Below are 15,950 nucleotides of genomic sequence, written 5' to 3' on the forward strand. Positions count from 1 at the left end.
GCAAAGGGTGGCTACTTTGAGGAATCTAAAATAAGAGACATAAGACATTTTTTTCTTTGCTACATAATCCCATATATCTTGCTTCATACATTTGATGCCTTCAGTATGTATCTACAATGTAGAAAATAGTAACAATAAAGAAAAAACATTAAATGAGTAGGTGTGCCCAAACGTTTGACTGGTAGTGTACACAGAGAAAGTATTTGTATACATATGATTATTAACTGAACTCAAATCTTGCAAAAAAATTTTGAAGAGGTTTATTGAACAACTTTACCTAGAGTATAAAGTCTGAGGAAGATCACATATAGAATAAAAAAACAACTCAACCAATAAAACAAAAATGTTAAGATTTGCTAATTAGACACCTACCATCTGTACTCAAACTCAGTCAGAAAACTAACTGAAAATAAAGTAAACTGAAAAAAACACCTGATACAGAAAAACACTCACCCTGCAAACTCAATATACTTGTAGATGGAACCGGCAATTACCATAGCGACAATGGCGTAGTACCAGGAACAGAGGAACATAAGAGTAAGACACAGGCTCATCCCCAGGAAGGAAAGAGTCCTATAGAGTGGAATGCAGAGGCAGACAGAAACATGCAATATAAAACGTTTGTGAATCTTGAAATTCAGCTGTTCCTTCACTTTGCTGTTGGTGAACTGACCAGTGGTAGAACTTGAACCGTGGTCTCCAGTTTGGTGTCCTCAGCAGTGTCTGGAGTGCACATGCCAGATTCACAAACATGTAGCACATCAGGAAGAACCTGCAGGAAACACATATGAACAGGATATAACAAACCTCTTCTTACTTACTCTAACAATATAAGAAAGAGCTCACTCATTGAAATCCAGAAGGGCTGTTATGTTAACATCTATGACATTCACTTGTATTTATGACTGCATTACCAAAGCAGAAAAGTGGTCTACCCCTCTGAGACCATAAAATTTGGTATTTGCATTGTTTAAGTAATAACAGGGGACCAGCTGCTCTGAAATCCCCCACGGTTTTATTCCCCTTAATCTATTTATTTTTTCAAATGGCAAGAAATTAAAGGATTTTTTTCCCAAGTCTTACATGGAGAGGATGGGAGCGACTGCATCCAGGGAGGCAATGAGGATCCCACTCTCGCAGATACAAGCCGTCAGCAGGAGGGACCATGTGGGTTCTCCGTTGGCCTTCCCGTGGCCAAAGATCTACAATGCCGGCACAGAAAACATGTTTACACCACTTCTATTTTAGGAGTATGTCTGCATAAACATCTTCCTCTACCTTTTTAATTCTAGTCAAGTCATTACATGTATATGTTGACTGTATGTAATAAATACAAAACAGATTCTATGAAAGCAGAGGATGTAATAGTGGTGATGACACCTATGCATTTATGCTTTGAAGCCTCACAGTTAGCATCTTGGCCTTCTTGCTTTTTTCTATTTTGAGGAGAAGAACATATTAGGTTCTCTATTTGGATTTAATATTGAAACGACTTTATTGGTACTAATGTCATTATTGATTCAATTTACTCTGATTACTTTCCTTACTGATTCATTATCAATTTTCTATGTGAAAATTGGTGTATAATACAATTGTTTTACTGCACGTCTCTGAATATAACATTGATAAAAGTAAGTTAACTGTTGAGACTTTGATTAAAATAGATTTAATACTTTTTGTGATGGTTCTTCTCAGCTCAAATCCATCCCCAAGAATGCACACTCACAAATTAGCAAACTATCAATCACTAATGTGTCCAAAGAGACCTCGATTTATTATATTTTGTACTGTAAATAAAATAATAATTTACAAAATGAACAAGATTGTGTAGTGAAGAAGAACTGAAACTAATAACTGAATACATAAAATCATTAGGATATTGTTTTCTGAGCTAAATCAAGTAAGAAACAGAGTAACTTTCTCATACTTCCATACAATTTCGTTTCTTTTTTTGACCCAGGGGAGTCACCACCTATTGGCCATTATAAAGAATGCACTTTAAAGCCCCTTGCCCATTGGTTTCACTATGTCCACTTCTTCTATGAAGTCTGCTGTAAGAAGAAAACAGACTGACCCGAAGAGCGGGCACAATGCCATCCTTGGCAATGGCCTGCATGAGACGAGGCGCTCCCGTCAGGCTCTGGAGGCCTGCTCCACAGGTGGAGAAGAAAGAGCCAATCACAATCACCCATGGTGATGGCCAAGCCAATGTGCCAATCACTAAGTTCCCATGGACGCCCTCTCCGAACCTAAACACGATTAACCAAGTGGTCAGTCTCAGACTTATTGTTGTATTTAGGGATGATTTTTATTCAATCAAGGATAGACTTACTTGTCCCTGAGGACCACACCCTCAATGCAGGCACCAAACAGAACCACACTGGACATGTCTGAGCAAATATGGTTCAAGAAAGTAAAGTCATTTCATAACGATATAAATAAATGGTAAATATTCAACACTTTTTAGTGAGCCTTGGTTTAGTGATTATAAGAATTATAAACCGTTCCATCTGAAGATGCACTTAATTATCTGATAAACCAATTAAGTGCATTTGCTGAGGAAAGACGTCAATTGTTTTTGTGTAGTAAATCTCTGAGATAAGATGCATATTACATTGCATGTAATATGTCTTGGTTTCATTAACTGGTAAGTGCATAGGCAGCTCAATGATGTGATTAGAGATCCTAATCAGATCCTAATCAGATCAGCCATTCCATTATAGCTGCTTCAGACTACACGGTATAGGCTGCCTTATATGTTAAAGCACATAAATGGCAGACATGTGCTCAAGAATTTTGTACAAAGAGAAAAAAACTTAAAGCATTCATTGAAATATTAACAAGGTTTCACATGACAAAATAGCTCAAACTCTAATACCAAATTATAATACCAATATTATTCAGAAGCCAGCTGCCATGATTTAAACAAAGATAGGAAATGTGTTCTCATGAATGGTAGATTCATATTTTGGACTACTTGAGGGCATTAGACTGGTATCACAGAAGTTATGGCCTTTTCAAATTTAAAATGCTGACCTTTAATTATGAGGCTTCTTGCAGGCCAGTGAGTGCGTTTGTGCAGACACGTTAGTTAAAATCTAAAATTTGTAAACTTGACCTTTTCTTACAGTGTCCTTTATGAACTGATCCGTTTTAAATACCACTACAAATTCATTATCCCAAGTTTGATCACAACAAGGCCAGACATAAAATATAGGTACAGTGAGGAAATAATTATTCAGTCCCCTGCTGAATTTGAGAGGGTCCTCATTTACAAAGAAATGATAATTCTCTAATTTTATGGTAGTTTCATTTTAATGGAGAGAAACCTTAAAATTAAATATTGAAAAAAACCCCAATCATTACATATTTGTGTGTCAGTATTTGTTTAAGTATTGTACATGTGGCACACAGATTATAATCAATCACTAAATAATTGTAACTTGCAACACCATTTCACAGAGTCTTACGTCCCACTACCATGGGTATGAGCTAAGAGTATTCAAAGGATGTCAGAGACAAGACTAGACCTGCACACGGCTGGAATTGGCTTCAAGACCACCAACAAGAAGCCTGGTGAGAAGGTAATAGCTGTGATTATTCATGTAAGATTTTGCCTCGTGGGGGTTAGGATGATCATGTGAAAGATGGTGGATCAGCCCAAAACTACACAGGAAGAACTTGTTAATGATCTGAAGGCGATTGGGACTAGTGTCACCAAGAACGCCATTGGTAAAACACTACGCTGTAATGGACTAAAGTCTTGCTGTCTCCCTGTTTAAGATGACACATTTATGGGACCATCTGATGTTTTCCAGTGAACTCAGAAAAGGCTTGGAGAAGGTGTCTTGGTCAGAAGAAATCAAAATCAAGCTCTTTGGGATCAACTCGATCCTTCCTGTTTGGTGCAAGAGAAATGCTGAATAAACCATTTCACCAGTCAACATGAAGGTGGAAGCATTATGCTTTGAGGCACTGTTTTTGCTGATGGTACAGGATAACTTGACTGGATTGTGGGGCCAATGGGCGGTAAAATGTTGGACAAGAGCCTCTTTTCTTCAGCCACAACACTAAAGATGGGTTGTGGATGGGTCAGCTACCATGATAATGACCCAAAACATACTGCCAAGGCAACAAAGAAGTGGTTAAAGAAGAAGCACATTAAGGTCACTGAATGACCTAGTGCAGGTGTCTGCAACTTTCAACATTAGAAGAGCCATTTTAGCTCCTCCTACCAGACAATGGGAGAAAGAGAGCAGCACAACTGGAAGATGGGCAGATGATGGCTGTAATTGGGAGAGAATCAATTAATAAACCGGTATATGTGTAACTCTAATCCTAGCCCATGGCTCATGAACCACATTTTGCAGCTAAAGAGCCACATATGGGTTGCGAACCACAGGTTGCTGACCTGTGGTCTAGCTAGTCTCCAGAACTCAATCCTATACAGAATCTTTGGAGGGAGCTGGAGTTTCGAATTATTAAGTAACAGCCAAGACAATGGCAAATTCCTCCTTAGGTGTACAAACTGGGTGACCAGCTACATCAAACTGACAATGGTTTCTCTGCCAAGTGCTAAGTCATACTTTGTTTGGGGGTAAAGATACTTTTTCATTTAATGACATTCAAATGAAGTCAGAATTTTATGTATCGTTTTTTCTTCTGGAGTTTTGGTTGATATTCTATCTTTCTCCGTTAAAGGGACACTATCATAAAAACTCTCCATTTCTTTATAGGTGAGAAAACGTATAAATTGAAGGGGATCAAACAATTATTTTCCCCACTGTATATGCAGTGGTGTGTGTGCATAACAACTGCCGTCACGGCAGCTGTTAAAGGATACAGACAGTAGAGGTGGTGGTGATGGCTGCAATTGTTCCAATGGGGATTGACTTCTGTGCATCGCGCAGGTCTCCAGAACGGTTGGATCCAGCCATGATCCCTGGAGAGACAGTGAAGTGACAGTTGTTACCAAGATCAGAGATTTGTGCACATACTGTAGAAACACGTGTGCTACAAACAGCAGAATGTAGTAATTTCAGCTAAACTCACTCAAGCTGAATAAATATAAATGTCTGACATTGAGAACAACACCAGGGATGCCATTTCTCAGATGGTTAACAAAAGAATCACTCAGCAGCACACTGATAAGTAAACAAATTAATAAATGTGTCAATGATGAACAACAATAAGAAAAAACTAAGTGGACAGAACAGTTTATGCTTTCACCTGTCACAGACGGGAAGTAAATGCCAACCAGCAATGTGAAAAAGCTGGTGATGTCGGCTAACACGTAGCGGTTAGCGTTGGTTAGAGGATCGTCCTGGTCTTCCACTGACTCCATCTTATCCCTGGAAATGAGGTCCCCTTTCTCATAGTAGTTTCCAAACAGGTTGTCTGGATTGGCATTGAAGAAACATAGAGAGGACTAGAATTAAAATATTCATGCAGACAGAACCTGAAAATAGGTGTTTTTAATCCTTCCATGTTAGCCAAATATTCAATTGGTGACTGAACTCCATGACTAATTAACAAATTTACTTTATTCTTCAGCCATTCAAAATTGAGTTAGTCACTATTTACAATTTCTAATTAGTTTATTAAAATCAGTAGTAAAAAAAAAAGATGCTTTCAGAAAACAGAAACATGAATTACTTTGCTTGAGTAGGTGGATTTGGGAGGTTTTTATCTCCCCCTAAAAATGGGAGATAAAATATGATATGTTTTATCTCTAAAAAATAAAGTCAAAAAATTAAAGTGACTTTTAAGTGTGACTCCTTAATTCAGAGTTTACTGTTACACCAGGGTAAAACAAGGTTTGCCTAGCTGTGGTTTTTCTTAGGGTTTCAGGAAGCCCAAGGCTAAGAAATAAGTTTGCTCTACTTTGTCTTTGTAACACTAAATCACCATTTTTAACATTTATTAAAAAGATCTGAAAGCAAATATCTAGAAAAATGAATCAACTTTTTAAGTTCTTTTTACAACATTTAAAGCTGCTCGTACTGGAGTGTTTCTTGATGGACACTCCAGTACTATAACAACAGATCAATGGGAAAAACAGGACATTCAGACCTAAGAAAGTATTTTATCGTAAACATTTCATTTAAAAAAAAAGAAATCTAGAAAAGAACGCCAATGAATTGTCAGTGACTCAGCAGTATAGAAAGATGATAATTGGATCCAAAACGAATGAACCAACCTGCCAAGATTCCACTAGTGACCCCAGGGATGCCCTGGATCTCAGTCACATTGTTGGCAACAAAGTATTTGTCACAGGTAGCGTTGAGAAAAGGTGAATCACAGAACATCTGCCACAGCTGGGTTGTGACTGTCCCATTAGCTGTCTCAATGGTCTTGGCACAAACATCAAAGGACTTCCACACCAAAGTGCGATTCCCCAAAACACACACCCTAGAGGAATAGAAAAGCACACAATTTTGAAATACTGCTGCTGTAGCGACTTTTGTGCATGCGTGTTTGATGTAAACAATTTATTTGGACTTTTTTCTTCTTTAAATTAATTTTATAGTTAAACAATATCTGTTGTTTTAAATTGTTTTCTGACATCTATTGACACCTAGGTTAAAACAATGATGGGTATCACATTATAACACTTAGTTTTCAGGTAAATTCATCTAATTTTTAAATATGTAAAATAAAAAATAAGGCAAATTAGTGCTGGTGCCTTTGTACCACTGATATAATAATGGCATGTTCTCCAAACCTAGCATGTAATTATGTGTTGCTTTTTCTAAAACAGCATGTAGATAAGATGTGTGTTAGTCTGGGCTTTTGTTACCATTTCAGCTTATATAATATTGGATTATCTTGGCTCTAACTGCTTACGGGAATACAGGTGGATCCATGGCGGTCTTGATGACTCCGGCGTAGACAGCCAAGATGGAGAGAATGACGCATGCCAGAAACACGAGTGCCAGCTTGTTAACATATTTTACGCCAACGAACACCACTGTGGCCATGGAGGTCAACAGGATGGTCCCGTACACGCGCATGTTGTTAAGCAGGGCGGCCTCGGCCTCAGCACCCTCTAGGCCCTCCAGGGGAAATATGGCTGCTTTGGGCACAATGTAGATCTGCAGAGGAAAGGAGCTTATTTATTTATCTTTGACTTTATGTATCCAGGGAAATCAGCAGTACTTTTATCTTAAAAAAAAAATCCAGAAAATATCATTGCTGCTCAAGGACATCTTAGTGGTACATGTTTTGGAAGTGCGACTTTCACTCCTCACCTTCTATGGCCTGTCTGGGGATTTAAACTGGCAGTTTTCAGGTTACAAACCTGCCTCTCTACCTCACTGTTTGCTGCTAAATGGAAAAGAAAGATGTATATATATATATTTTTTAATTTAATGTATCATTTTTTCTGTGTCATGTCAAGTGTACAGCACTTTGTTTTCTCCTGGTAGTTGTCTGAAAGTGCTATATAAATAAATTGCTTGCTTGCTTGGATATAATAAAAAAGGTGAGAAAGGCAATGAGGGATGAGATGAGTAAAAGAGGACAACTCTGTGAAGTGTGAATATATGCGATGTCACATTAAAAGTCCTCTAATGGAGCTTGAAGCACCAACTCGTACTACTGGCTGCTATTTTAATTCTTAATTAAACAACTCAAGCATGGTATTAATATTAAACATTAACTGCCATTATTACACTTTTACTACGGGTCAGTCTAAGAATAGTCAGAAGATAGATGGTAAACCCCTAATTAGACCGTCACTATCTGTCATCAGGTTTAGATGATTCATTGCAAGGCTGTTACATAAGTGTGGAAATTTGTGTCTTTTTTCTCTCAGCCTGAACACTCTTTATCACTATGAAGAGCAACAAGAGAACAAGCAGTGAGTTGTGGTTTCGGTCATTTGGCTGAATGCTAAGAACAGCACATCACTAGGCAAACAAATCGTAGCTTCACGGTGAACTCTTCATGGTTCCTAAAATAGCAGCATCAGTTTGTGTTCCTGACTTGGGTGGAAGGATGAAACATATTCAAATCAGTCTTCCTCGAGATCCGCTCCTTACAATTCTGCAAGGATTGTTATTTTACAATGGAAACTAAGCCAGCTTTGACCCAGAAGACAGAATTAACCTCCAGACACGATCAAACTCCATAACCATTAGAGGCATCCAGAATAATATTATTAACAATAAAAAATGACAGTTGATAACAGTGGACCAAAGTGATGAGAGCTGTTTCAAGGAATGATCCTGTTACTCAGGCAGTGTCTTCATCCCTTATAATGCAGTATTTGCATAATTACCCAATATCCCATGCAACATGGAGGCATTGCAGTGGAAGAAGTGTGGAGTGAAAGGCAGAGGAGGAGAACGAGAAACAGGAGGAGAGAAGCGAAAGATTGAGATGAAAGATCGCGCCATTTCAAAAACTAATCAGAATTCACATTGAAGAGCACATACTGCGAGAAGAAAATAGCTTCAAAGCAAAGTGATGATGAAAATCAACCAAAGGAGAAGAACATGCAAATACTCTGCTTTGTATTCGTTAGAAGCGTAACATTTTTTTTTGTTTCACTTTGCACTGATTGGATTTCAGGAATATCAGAAGTTTAATTGATGTGGGTCTGACCAGTTGGAATAAACAACCCCCCCCTCCCAAATTTCAATGAATATACTTAAATTAAGGATTTTATGGTTTCTTTTTTTTTATTTTATTTATACTAGACTTGTTGTACTCTCTAATAACTATTCCCCTCTTTAGAAAAATTTAGTCAGCCAGAGGTTTGCAGGCAGGATTAAAAACGAGGGATCATATTCCTTCTGCTGAACAACAAAAATAGTAACAAGCATGGATGAGATTAACAAGCAATACAGGTCATTGTAGCTACAGGAGTAAATCTATCAAATCATTTTTTTAATATATATTTAAAGTGGAGATATTATGCTATTATGAAGGCAGATAACGATACTAACTGTGGCCAAAGTCAAACACCAAGTCAGCCAGAAAGATAAACAAGGATTATTTTGAACTGTAAATCATACAAAGCTACTCTGCGAGAGTCCAGGAATACACACTTTGATCTGGAAATGCACATAATAGGACACCTTCAGAGGAGGAATTTGACATTTGGAGAAATACACAGTTGTTAGAGTTGGACAAGAAGACTGACACACACTTAATATGAAGATTGGAAAAGGGTAAAACAAACTCACTCTAAAATGAACAAACAAGCAAAAAAAAGAAGCTTATATTACAACACTGAACAATCACGTGAAAACAAAATTGTAAATTAGTACTGGAAAATGTTTGTTGTTACCTGGTTAAAACAAAGAACAGAAAGAAAAGATTAGCCACATTCCCTGCACACATTAGTGATTAATGTTTAAATACCTCTGGGCTAGAGGTTTTGTTTGGCTCCTTGCCTTTAACCATTGAAACATTTCCAATGTTGGCTTCAAATCTGCTCGGACCAGAACAACATGGTGCAAAAATCGTTTATATATTACCACTATAATTGAATCTAAAGGGTAATATTTTGCCACTGGAGCACAATAAAGTTCCCCTCAGAGTTGCGGGTCTGACAGTGTTATCACCTTGGTAAAAATTGTCAAAATGTGATGTTGGAGGGTTTACTGCAGGGAAGAAAAAGCTGTGATTTGAGTGGTCATCGTCTACTAACCTGGCAGCTCACATCGTTTTTCTTTTAGGTCATCGTGGTCTTGTGACATCACGGATGAATAAGCTTGAAATGGATGTCATTTCAAATAGACAGGATATTAGACGCTTTTCTCTCTCACTCACATAGAAGTGAACTCAAAAAATAAATAAATAAATGTGGCAGCTGTTTGGGATGTATTAAAAACGTCCAAAAACGAGCATTTAACCAGAATCAGTTCCAGAATAAATAAGTGGTTCAAAACAGGCAGTTCACCTGAGGAGAAGTGCATCACTTAATATGATTCATAAGACTATCTAAGACTTGGTGATCGCTGATTGGTTGAGCCATGATGGGGTGAGTCAACTTTTAAATGGTCCTTCCACACTCCAGGCTGGATGTTTGACACTAGCAGATAAGCTGTTTTCACACATGCGTTTCATTTCTAAACATTGGTGAATAGCAGAAAGAGGTGAAGCTGTTACAAGACAGAGACCTGAACAACGTGGCCAGGACTTTATTATTATTATTATTATTATTATTATTATTGTTCTTTAACCACTTGCATGGTCTGAGGGTACAAATGCCATAATATTAATTATGGCATTAAATACTAATAAACTATGCTACACTAATGAAATGAAAAGAAAGTTAACATGTTACTGCCTGGTGATGACATTAACAAAGTCAGAGAGAGTGAACACAAAGAGGGCTTCATTCTCACCAAGAGGAGCTCAATAGCTCCGAGGATGTACATGGCTCCAGCGTACGTGGTCCCCAGGTAGAAACAGATTCCGACCGCTCCCCCAAACTCAGGGCCCAGTGAACGGGAGATCATGTAGTAGGAGCCTCCAGCTACACGAACAGCACAAAATCACTCTGAAGTACTCATTTAATGGGTAACTTTGTCTGTGAGAAGACTAAACGATGACATCTCATGCTGAACCATACATATATTTTTGTATCTGTTAATTAGTTTTGACATTAGCATGTCACCATGGTGAGTGCAGACATTCACTTCAATTTTGTCTCTTTTAACGACTAACATTTTACACAATCAAATAAAAGAAACTTGACAACAAAGAACAAGAGAGATGTTTAAAAAACTGTCCACTGTGTACACCAGTGAATATCCAGCAGATTTCTTTAAAATTAAAAAACGATTTCCATACATTAATGATAGAAAATAGTTTTTTCTGTAATGCTTTTTTATTTTGGTAGACTGCTTTCTGACAGTTGTAATTTTTGCTGAATTTGCTAGAAAAGGTTTTCTTGTTATTGCATCTTATCACACTGTTATACACAAATGCACAAGCAGTGTGCAAATAAATTAACTGAACATAAATAAATAGACCTTAATCAGCACTTTGGAGCAGCACAAGGGTTGGGACTGGTTATAACAGAGACAGTTATAATTGGCATACACTTCCACACTTCTCTACAAGCCTGTAATTTGCTCTGACCCCTGCTGCATGCACACCAACTGGTAAGATGCAGGCCATCATTACTATGTAAACTCGCTTATAAAATGTAGCTAGCCTGCATATGCACGTTCATGTGTCTGTGTTCAGATACAAACTTGCCGATGCAGATCTTCATGACAAGCATTTGGCTGATGCTTTATTTTGTGTAAATAATGTTGCGTGACAAGGAGCTAAAGTGCACAAGATCCCAGACTAAAGCTTTTAATGTTTCTGGAGATATCAAGCTGCGCTGGGTGTACTGTGCCAAAAGCAATCAGCGAAAAGAGAAATTTAGAAGCGGACAGACTCAAACAGCGATGACTGTGTGGTGCCAGCGTCTGCTCACCCACCTGGCACTACTCCATTGGTAGCGATGGCACTCATAGAGATGGCAGTCAGCATGGTCTACACAGAGAAGGACAGAGGAGCAGGAAAAGAAGAAATTAGATCAAATTTGCAAATTACGCACACAAGTTTTTGATCTTTTCAACTGTGAAGAATACCATTTATTGTTTTCTTAAATTGTGAACTAAACCTCAATGAATAAGGTGTCATGGCTATTTATATCATCAAAAATGAAATTAAACTGGTAAACTAAATCTAAGTAATAAAATAAAAACAAAACTAAGAGTCTGATTTAGCTCAATGCTCGCAACCACAATGCTATATGTGCAAATCAAGTTAGTTGGAAAAAAAACCCCTGAAACAATAATTTTTATAATAATCAGCACTAAATTCAAAGGAGAGATCACACTAATCAGGATGTGGCGGGAACATAAATCTAAATGTCAGACATCTAAAATACATGACTTGATGTTAAAGCTTGAGCAGTTAATGTCAGTCAAAGTCATTGGAACTATTTCAGTTCAACACAGTGTACGAATATGTGAAACATTTTCAAACCCCCTTCAAGATATTTCAGCACAAGCCTGCCTCTGTGCTGCTGCAATAGTGCATGTTGAAGAGTTAGTGGATAACCCTGATCCATCAAGTCATTAGTTTATCCTCTTGCTACCATGGATAGCTGAAAAAAATTGTAATGGAAGTCCATCTAACCGTTAATGAGGCTTTTCTGTGGATACCAAAGACAGAGTAGGGTCTTTCCTGCATTGAAGAATTTTTAGCACATTCCTAGAGGCTTTCAGCAGAGCCGAAAGGAAATCAACAGCAATATTCTAATATTTTTTCTACTCCAGTTTTGTAATTGGAGATGTATTTATTCACGAAATACAGACATTTTGTTTATCAAATGACCAGAAACAAACAGGAAGAATGCACATATTTCTGTCAAATAAGGCAACAGAGACTTATTGGCCTTACTGTAAGTGGACCACTCATGCTTATGTGTATAATTAACTCCAAAGGCCATTTCTGAGCAGGAAGCCCCCAAAGAATTAGACTGCCTGACATTGCCATCACTAGAGCCACTGGCACTGCTAAAAATCGTTTACTGTTTTAATGTTCTGTCCTCACTTTCACATTTTATCAGATTATTTTTAAGCAAACTTCAATTCTTTTATTTCCTCCAGGTAAAGTCCTTCATACCAGCGCCAAGCAATGAATTTTCTCAGCATAGAATTAAAGAACGGACAGGCTGCTCGTTGATTAGATAAATAATAACACCACAGGGCCTGTCAACAGCTGTCAGAGCACATTCAGACATCCAGCGACAACTCTTATGGAACTCTGTCGAGTTGAGATATGTAAGGGCACGGTAAAGCGAAGCTCACGGCTATCACAGTCGCCTGCAACACAAAGCGCGAGTCCCGACTGGCCTGCAGAGGACAAGAGGGAGAGATGTACGCAGAGAGTGGAAGAATGGTTCAGAAGAAATAAAAAATGACAACGTGAAAGCACTGAGAGTGACTGGGAAAGAGAGCGGGAGAGTGTGTTTGACAGTACAAAGACAGCATTAAGATTTCATTATTCTTTTAGTTGCTATTGTTGAATTTCTGAGTGTCTTTTCACATTGTCTGCACATGAAAGACAGAGGCAGACACAGAAAGAGAAACGCGAGGACGAAATGTGAGAACTGGCTGCCTAAAACATGTCTCACTTTCTCCTATTTTTGGGGGCTTTTCTATAAATGAGTTGTTCTAGTTTATTATGTTATTATTAGTTGAGTTTTGAATGTAAAGTTATATATATTATTAATTCAATCTGTGCTTGCATGCAGCATTAGTGCAATAGCAGTCTGTCCTGGGTAACATTTAAACTGTAATCACCTTCCTAAAATGTAAGGTAAAAAAGAACAACAGTAAATTCTGTTACTGACAAGTATAGTGGTTAATAAATGCAACATTTTACAGAACAATTACTTATTATTATTTATTAATTTACCACAACAATCAATGGTTGTTTCTTTTCAAAGTTTCTGTTTCAGCTACACTGGAGTGAGGTTTTCCAGCCACGGGAAACCATGCTGGTTATGTTTAACTGTTATTGTATCTGTCTCTGCAAAGACTTTAATGTGGTTAGTGTCACCTGAGGGGCCAGTGGACTGATGATCAGGAGTGAACAGTGAGTTGGGCTCTGTTTCTCACTCTAATCTGGTCATAATGAGGCCAGAAACCCTTCTCCCACCACAGCAGATAAGACAGTAATTGTTTAAGTGTTGTATCTGATGTGGGCAGCAGCCACTCAGAGGTAGTCAGTCGCATACCCAATCACTGAATCTCCATGCAGAAAAGCCAGCAATGCACTTGTCTGATTTGCAGTGCTGGCAGTGTAGCCAAACAGGATTGGTGCTTTAGTAATGCTTTGCTCTGAATTTTATGTATGTCAATAATATTAAAGGTAAATTATACACTATACCCCCCCTTTGACTTTGTCTTTAAAACACATGCTCTGTTTTATATTGATACGTGATTTTCAATTACTATGAGTCTGGAAGGTGGTCTATATGTTTTAATTTCCAAGAAGTACTGCACTGTAATTTATGCTCATAGCAGAATCTTATTTCTGCCATCTCATTCTGAAGATATATATCGTTAATTCTAGTCTGAAGCACAGCAAACAATACAGCTCTTTCAGTTCAGTCTGAAGGAGTAGCATTGTAAGAGTTCTGACTATTTCCTGAGAAACAGAGGTTTAGATCCAGTTATTTATGCAAGTGCCAATTTAAGACTTTATCAAAGCTCTTTGTGTGAACCAGTGCTCATGGAGCGAAATATAATTAGAAAACTAAAGCTGACAAACTGAGCATGTTAGTGACAGCTGCGATTTCAGCTGGCAATATCAGTAGGTAACTGGCTTGAAATGAGAAGCCTGCTTTTGTCTGTGTGAAGTCACAACTCACTGTTTTGAAAATAACAAGAATTTGGAGTTGAAAATCTGACAGTATCAATATTGTTAGCCTCATCGTGCGTTCTATGAGAACAGAAGGCTTGACAGGCACGAGGAGTGGAAATGAATGAGGGCGATTAGGTCAAGCAACCAATTATTTGAGGTTTATCTGTGTTTCAGTGGAAACTGTATCGATATATGGATCGATTCTGCGTTGATTTTGTCTACAACCAGCTGCAGACAAGACAAAGTAGCAACTATCACTTTTCAAAACTCAAATTTTGTCTCCAGTTAGATGAATAATTTCACCTTCAATCTATGATTGATTGCTGATGTGCAATTAATGTCATATGTTGTTTTGTTTGACTGAACCACCACAAGTGGCAACAGAAGAGCAGATGATTTTGTTGTTGTCACTGTTGTGAAATACCATTTTTATCACTTTTAGTTAAATGACCCTTTGGGCATCACTGCAGACAGGGACTCTAGCAGAAAAAGTCATGCATGAGAAACTGCCTGGCTTTCATCTCCAATGATCTCACCTGCAGACCCAAATGGACCACAACATAGGATCAAAAGCAGATACTGGAGATCTAATAACTAAATCTAACACAGATTCCTCTGTAGTTCAAGCACTTGATGACCAAATCATGTCTGTATTCGCAGAACATTTGAAGAGTGGCACTAAAAAAACCCAGCGATGTTCTGTTTTAGCAGGCAGGATGGGCAAAATCTTTCTTCCCACTGACCCAGAGCCTGTGGCCTGTTTTATCGTCCCACTTTCAGGCTGGTAACCTAAAACTGTGATGGTTTGAGAGTTTGCGTTAGTGAACATCCTCTGGTTTATAACTCTCTCTTTCTCCATGAATCCTGGAGTCAGTGCCTCCAAACTCACATGTACCCAAAAGCCCTCTAGGCTCTAAGCATGCCAGTAGAAAGGCCAGATTAGACCTCCCCACCATCTGTCTCATCCACATGAGATACAACAGCACACAGCTTACATTTCGCACAAAGGAGATGTTTTCCTTCGAAATGTAATCGGAATGGTAGCAAGGCCTGAATAATTGCTAAGCCATCATGATTACAGATGAGCCCTAGGAATGTATTTGGTGAAAAAAGTCATTTTTAAGAAAAGCCTGCCAGCTGACACACTCCCCACTGATGACCCCAAAGGACACTTTTGGTCTGTTTCTTCCCAAAGCTACAGACAAATTCTGAATTGGTCTTTTTTTGACCTTACAGTTGAGCAGAAATTGGTTTCGACAGGACTGGAGCTTTTGCCTTGCCCTGAGAGCGTGCTTCATTATCATGCTTCATTACACAAATGCAGAATGGTTTTTTTGAGGTACAACTTCATCAGTTGACATACAAAAGCACAGAAGTTTCAGGGTGCTGCTCATCACTTGAAATCCCTGTGGATGGTATACTATGGAAGGCACCAATGTCAAATGACAGTGATTGAGGTGATTTTCACTTTCAGAGTGATGGTGGGAATGGAAACTATAAGTAAGAGGACGAGGTGCTGCTGTGCTATGCTGCGAGACAAGAACAGACGTGGCAGAAAAAGG

The 15,950-nt window shown here is 38.3% G+C and overlaps 1 protein-coding gene across 2 annotated transcripts in view; it reads right to left on the reverse strand.

The window, feature by feature from the left end:
• slc12a5a (solute carrier family 12 member 5a) overlaps positions 1-15,950 on the reverse strand; it is a 202,857-nt gene that overhangs the window by 20,730 nt on the left and 166,177 nt on the right. For both annotated transcript variants that reach the window (XM_004547594.5, XM_004547596.6), the window contains 11 exons: positions 11,448-11,502; positions 10,359-10,489; positions 6,847-7,094; positions 6,200-6,411; positions 5,230-5,397; positions 4,844-4,942; positions 2,333-2,390; positions 2,075-2,249; positions 1,084-1,202; positions 674-772; positions 454-573 (listed from right to left, as the gene is read on the reverse strand). In XM_004547594.5, the coding sequence (XP_004547651.1) occupies positions 454-573; positions 674-772; positions 1,084-1,202; positions 2,075-2,249; positions 2,333-2,390; positions 4,844-4,942; positions 5,230-5,397; positions 6,200-6,411; positions 6,847-7,094; positions 10,359-10,489; positions 11,448-11,502 (1,484 nt within the window). The remainder of the gene's footprint in view (positions 1-453; positions 574-673; positions 773-1,083; positions 1,203-2,074; positions 2,250-2,332; positions 2,391-4,843; positions 4,943-5,229; positions 5,398-6,199; positions 6,412-6,846; positions 7,095-10,358; positions 10,490-11,447; positions 11,503-15,950) is intronic.

This window comes from Maylandia zebra, linkage group LG5 (assembly GCF_041146795.1).
Source record: "Maylandia zebra isolate NMK-2024a linkage group LG5, Mzebra_GT3a, whole genome shotgun sequence".
Taxonomy (NCBI): Eukaryota; Metazoa; Chordata; class Actinopteri; order Cichliformes; family Cichlidae; genus Maylandia; species Maylandia zebra.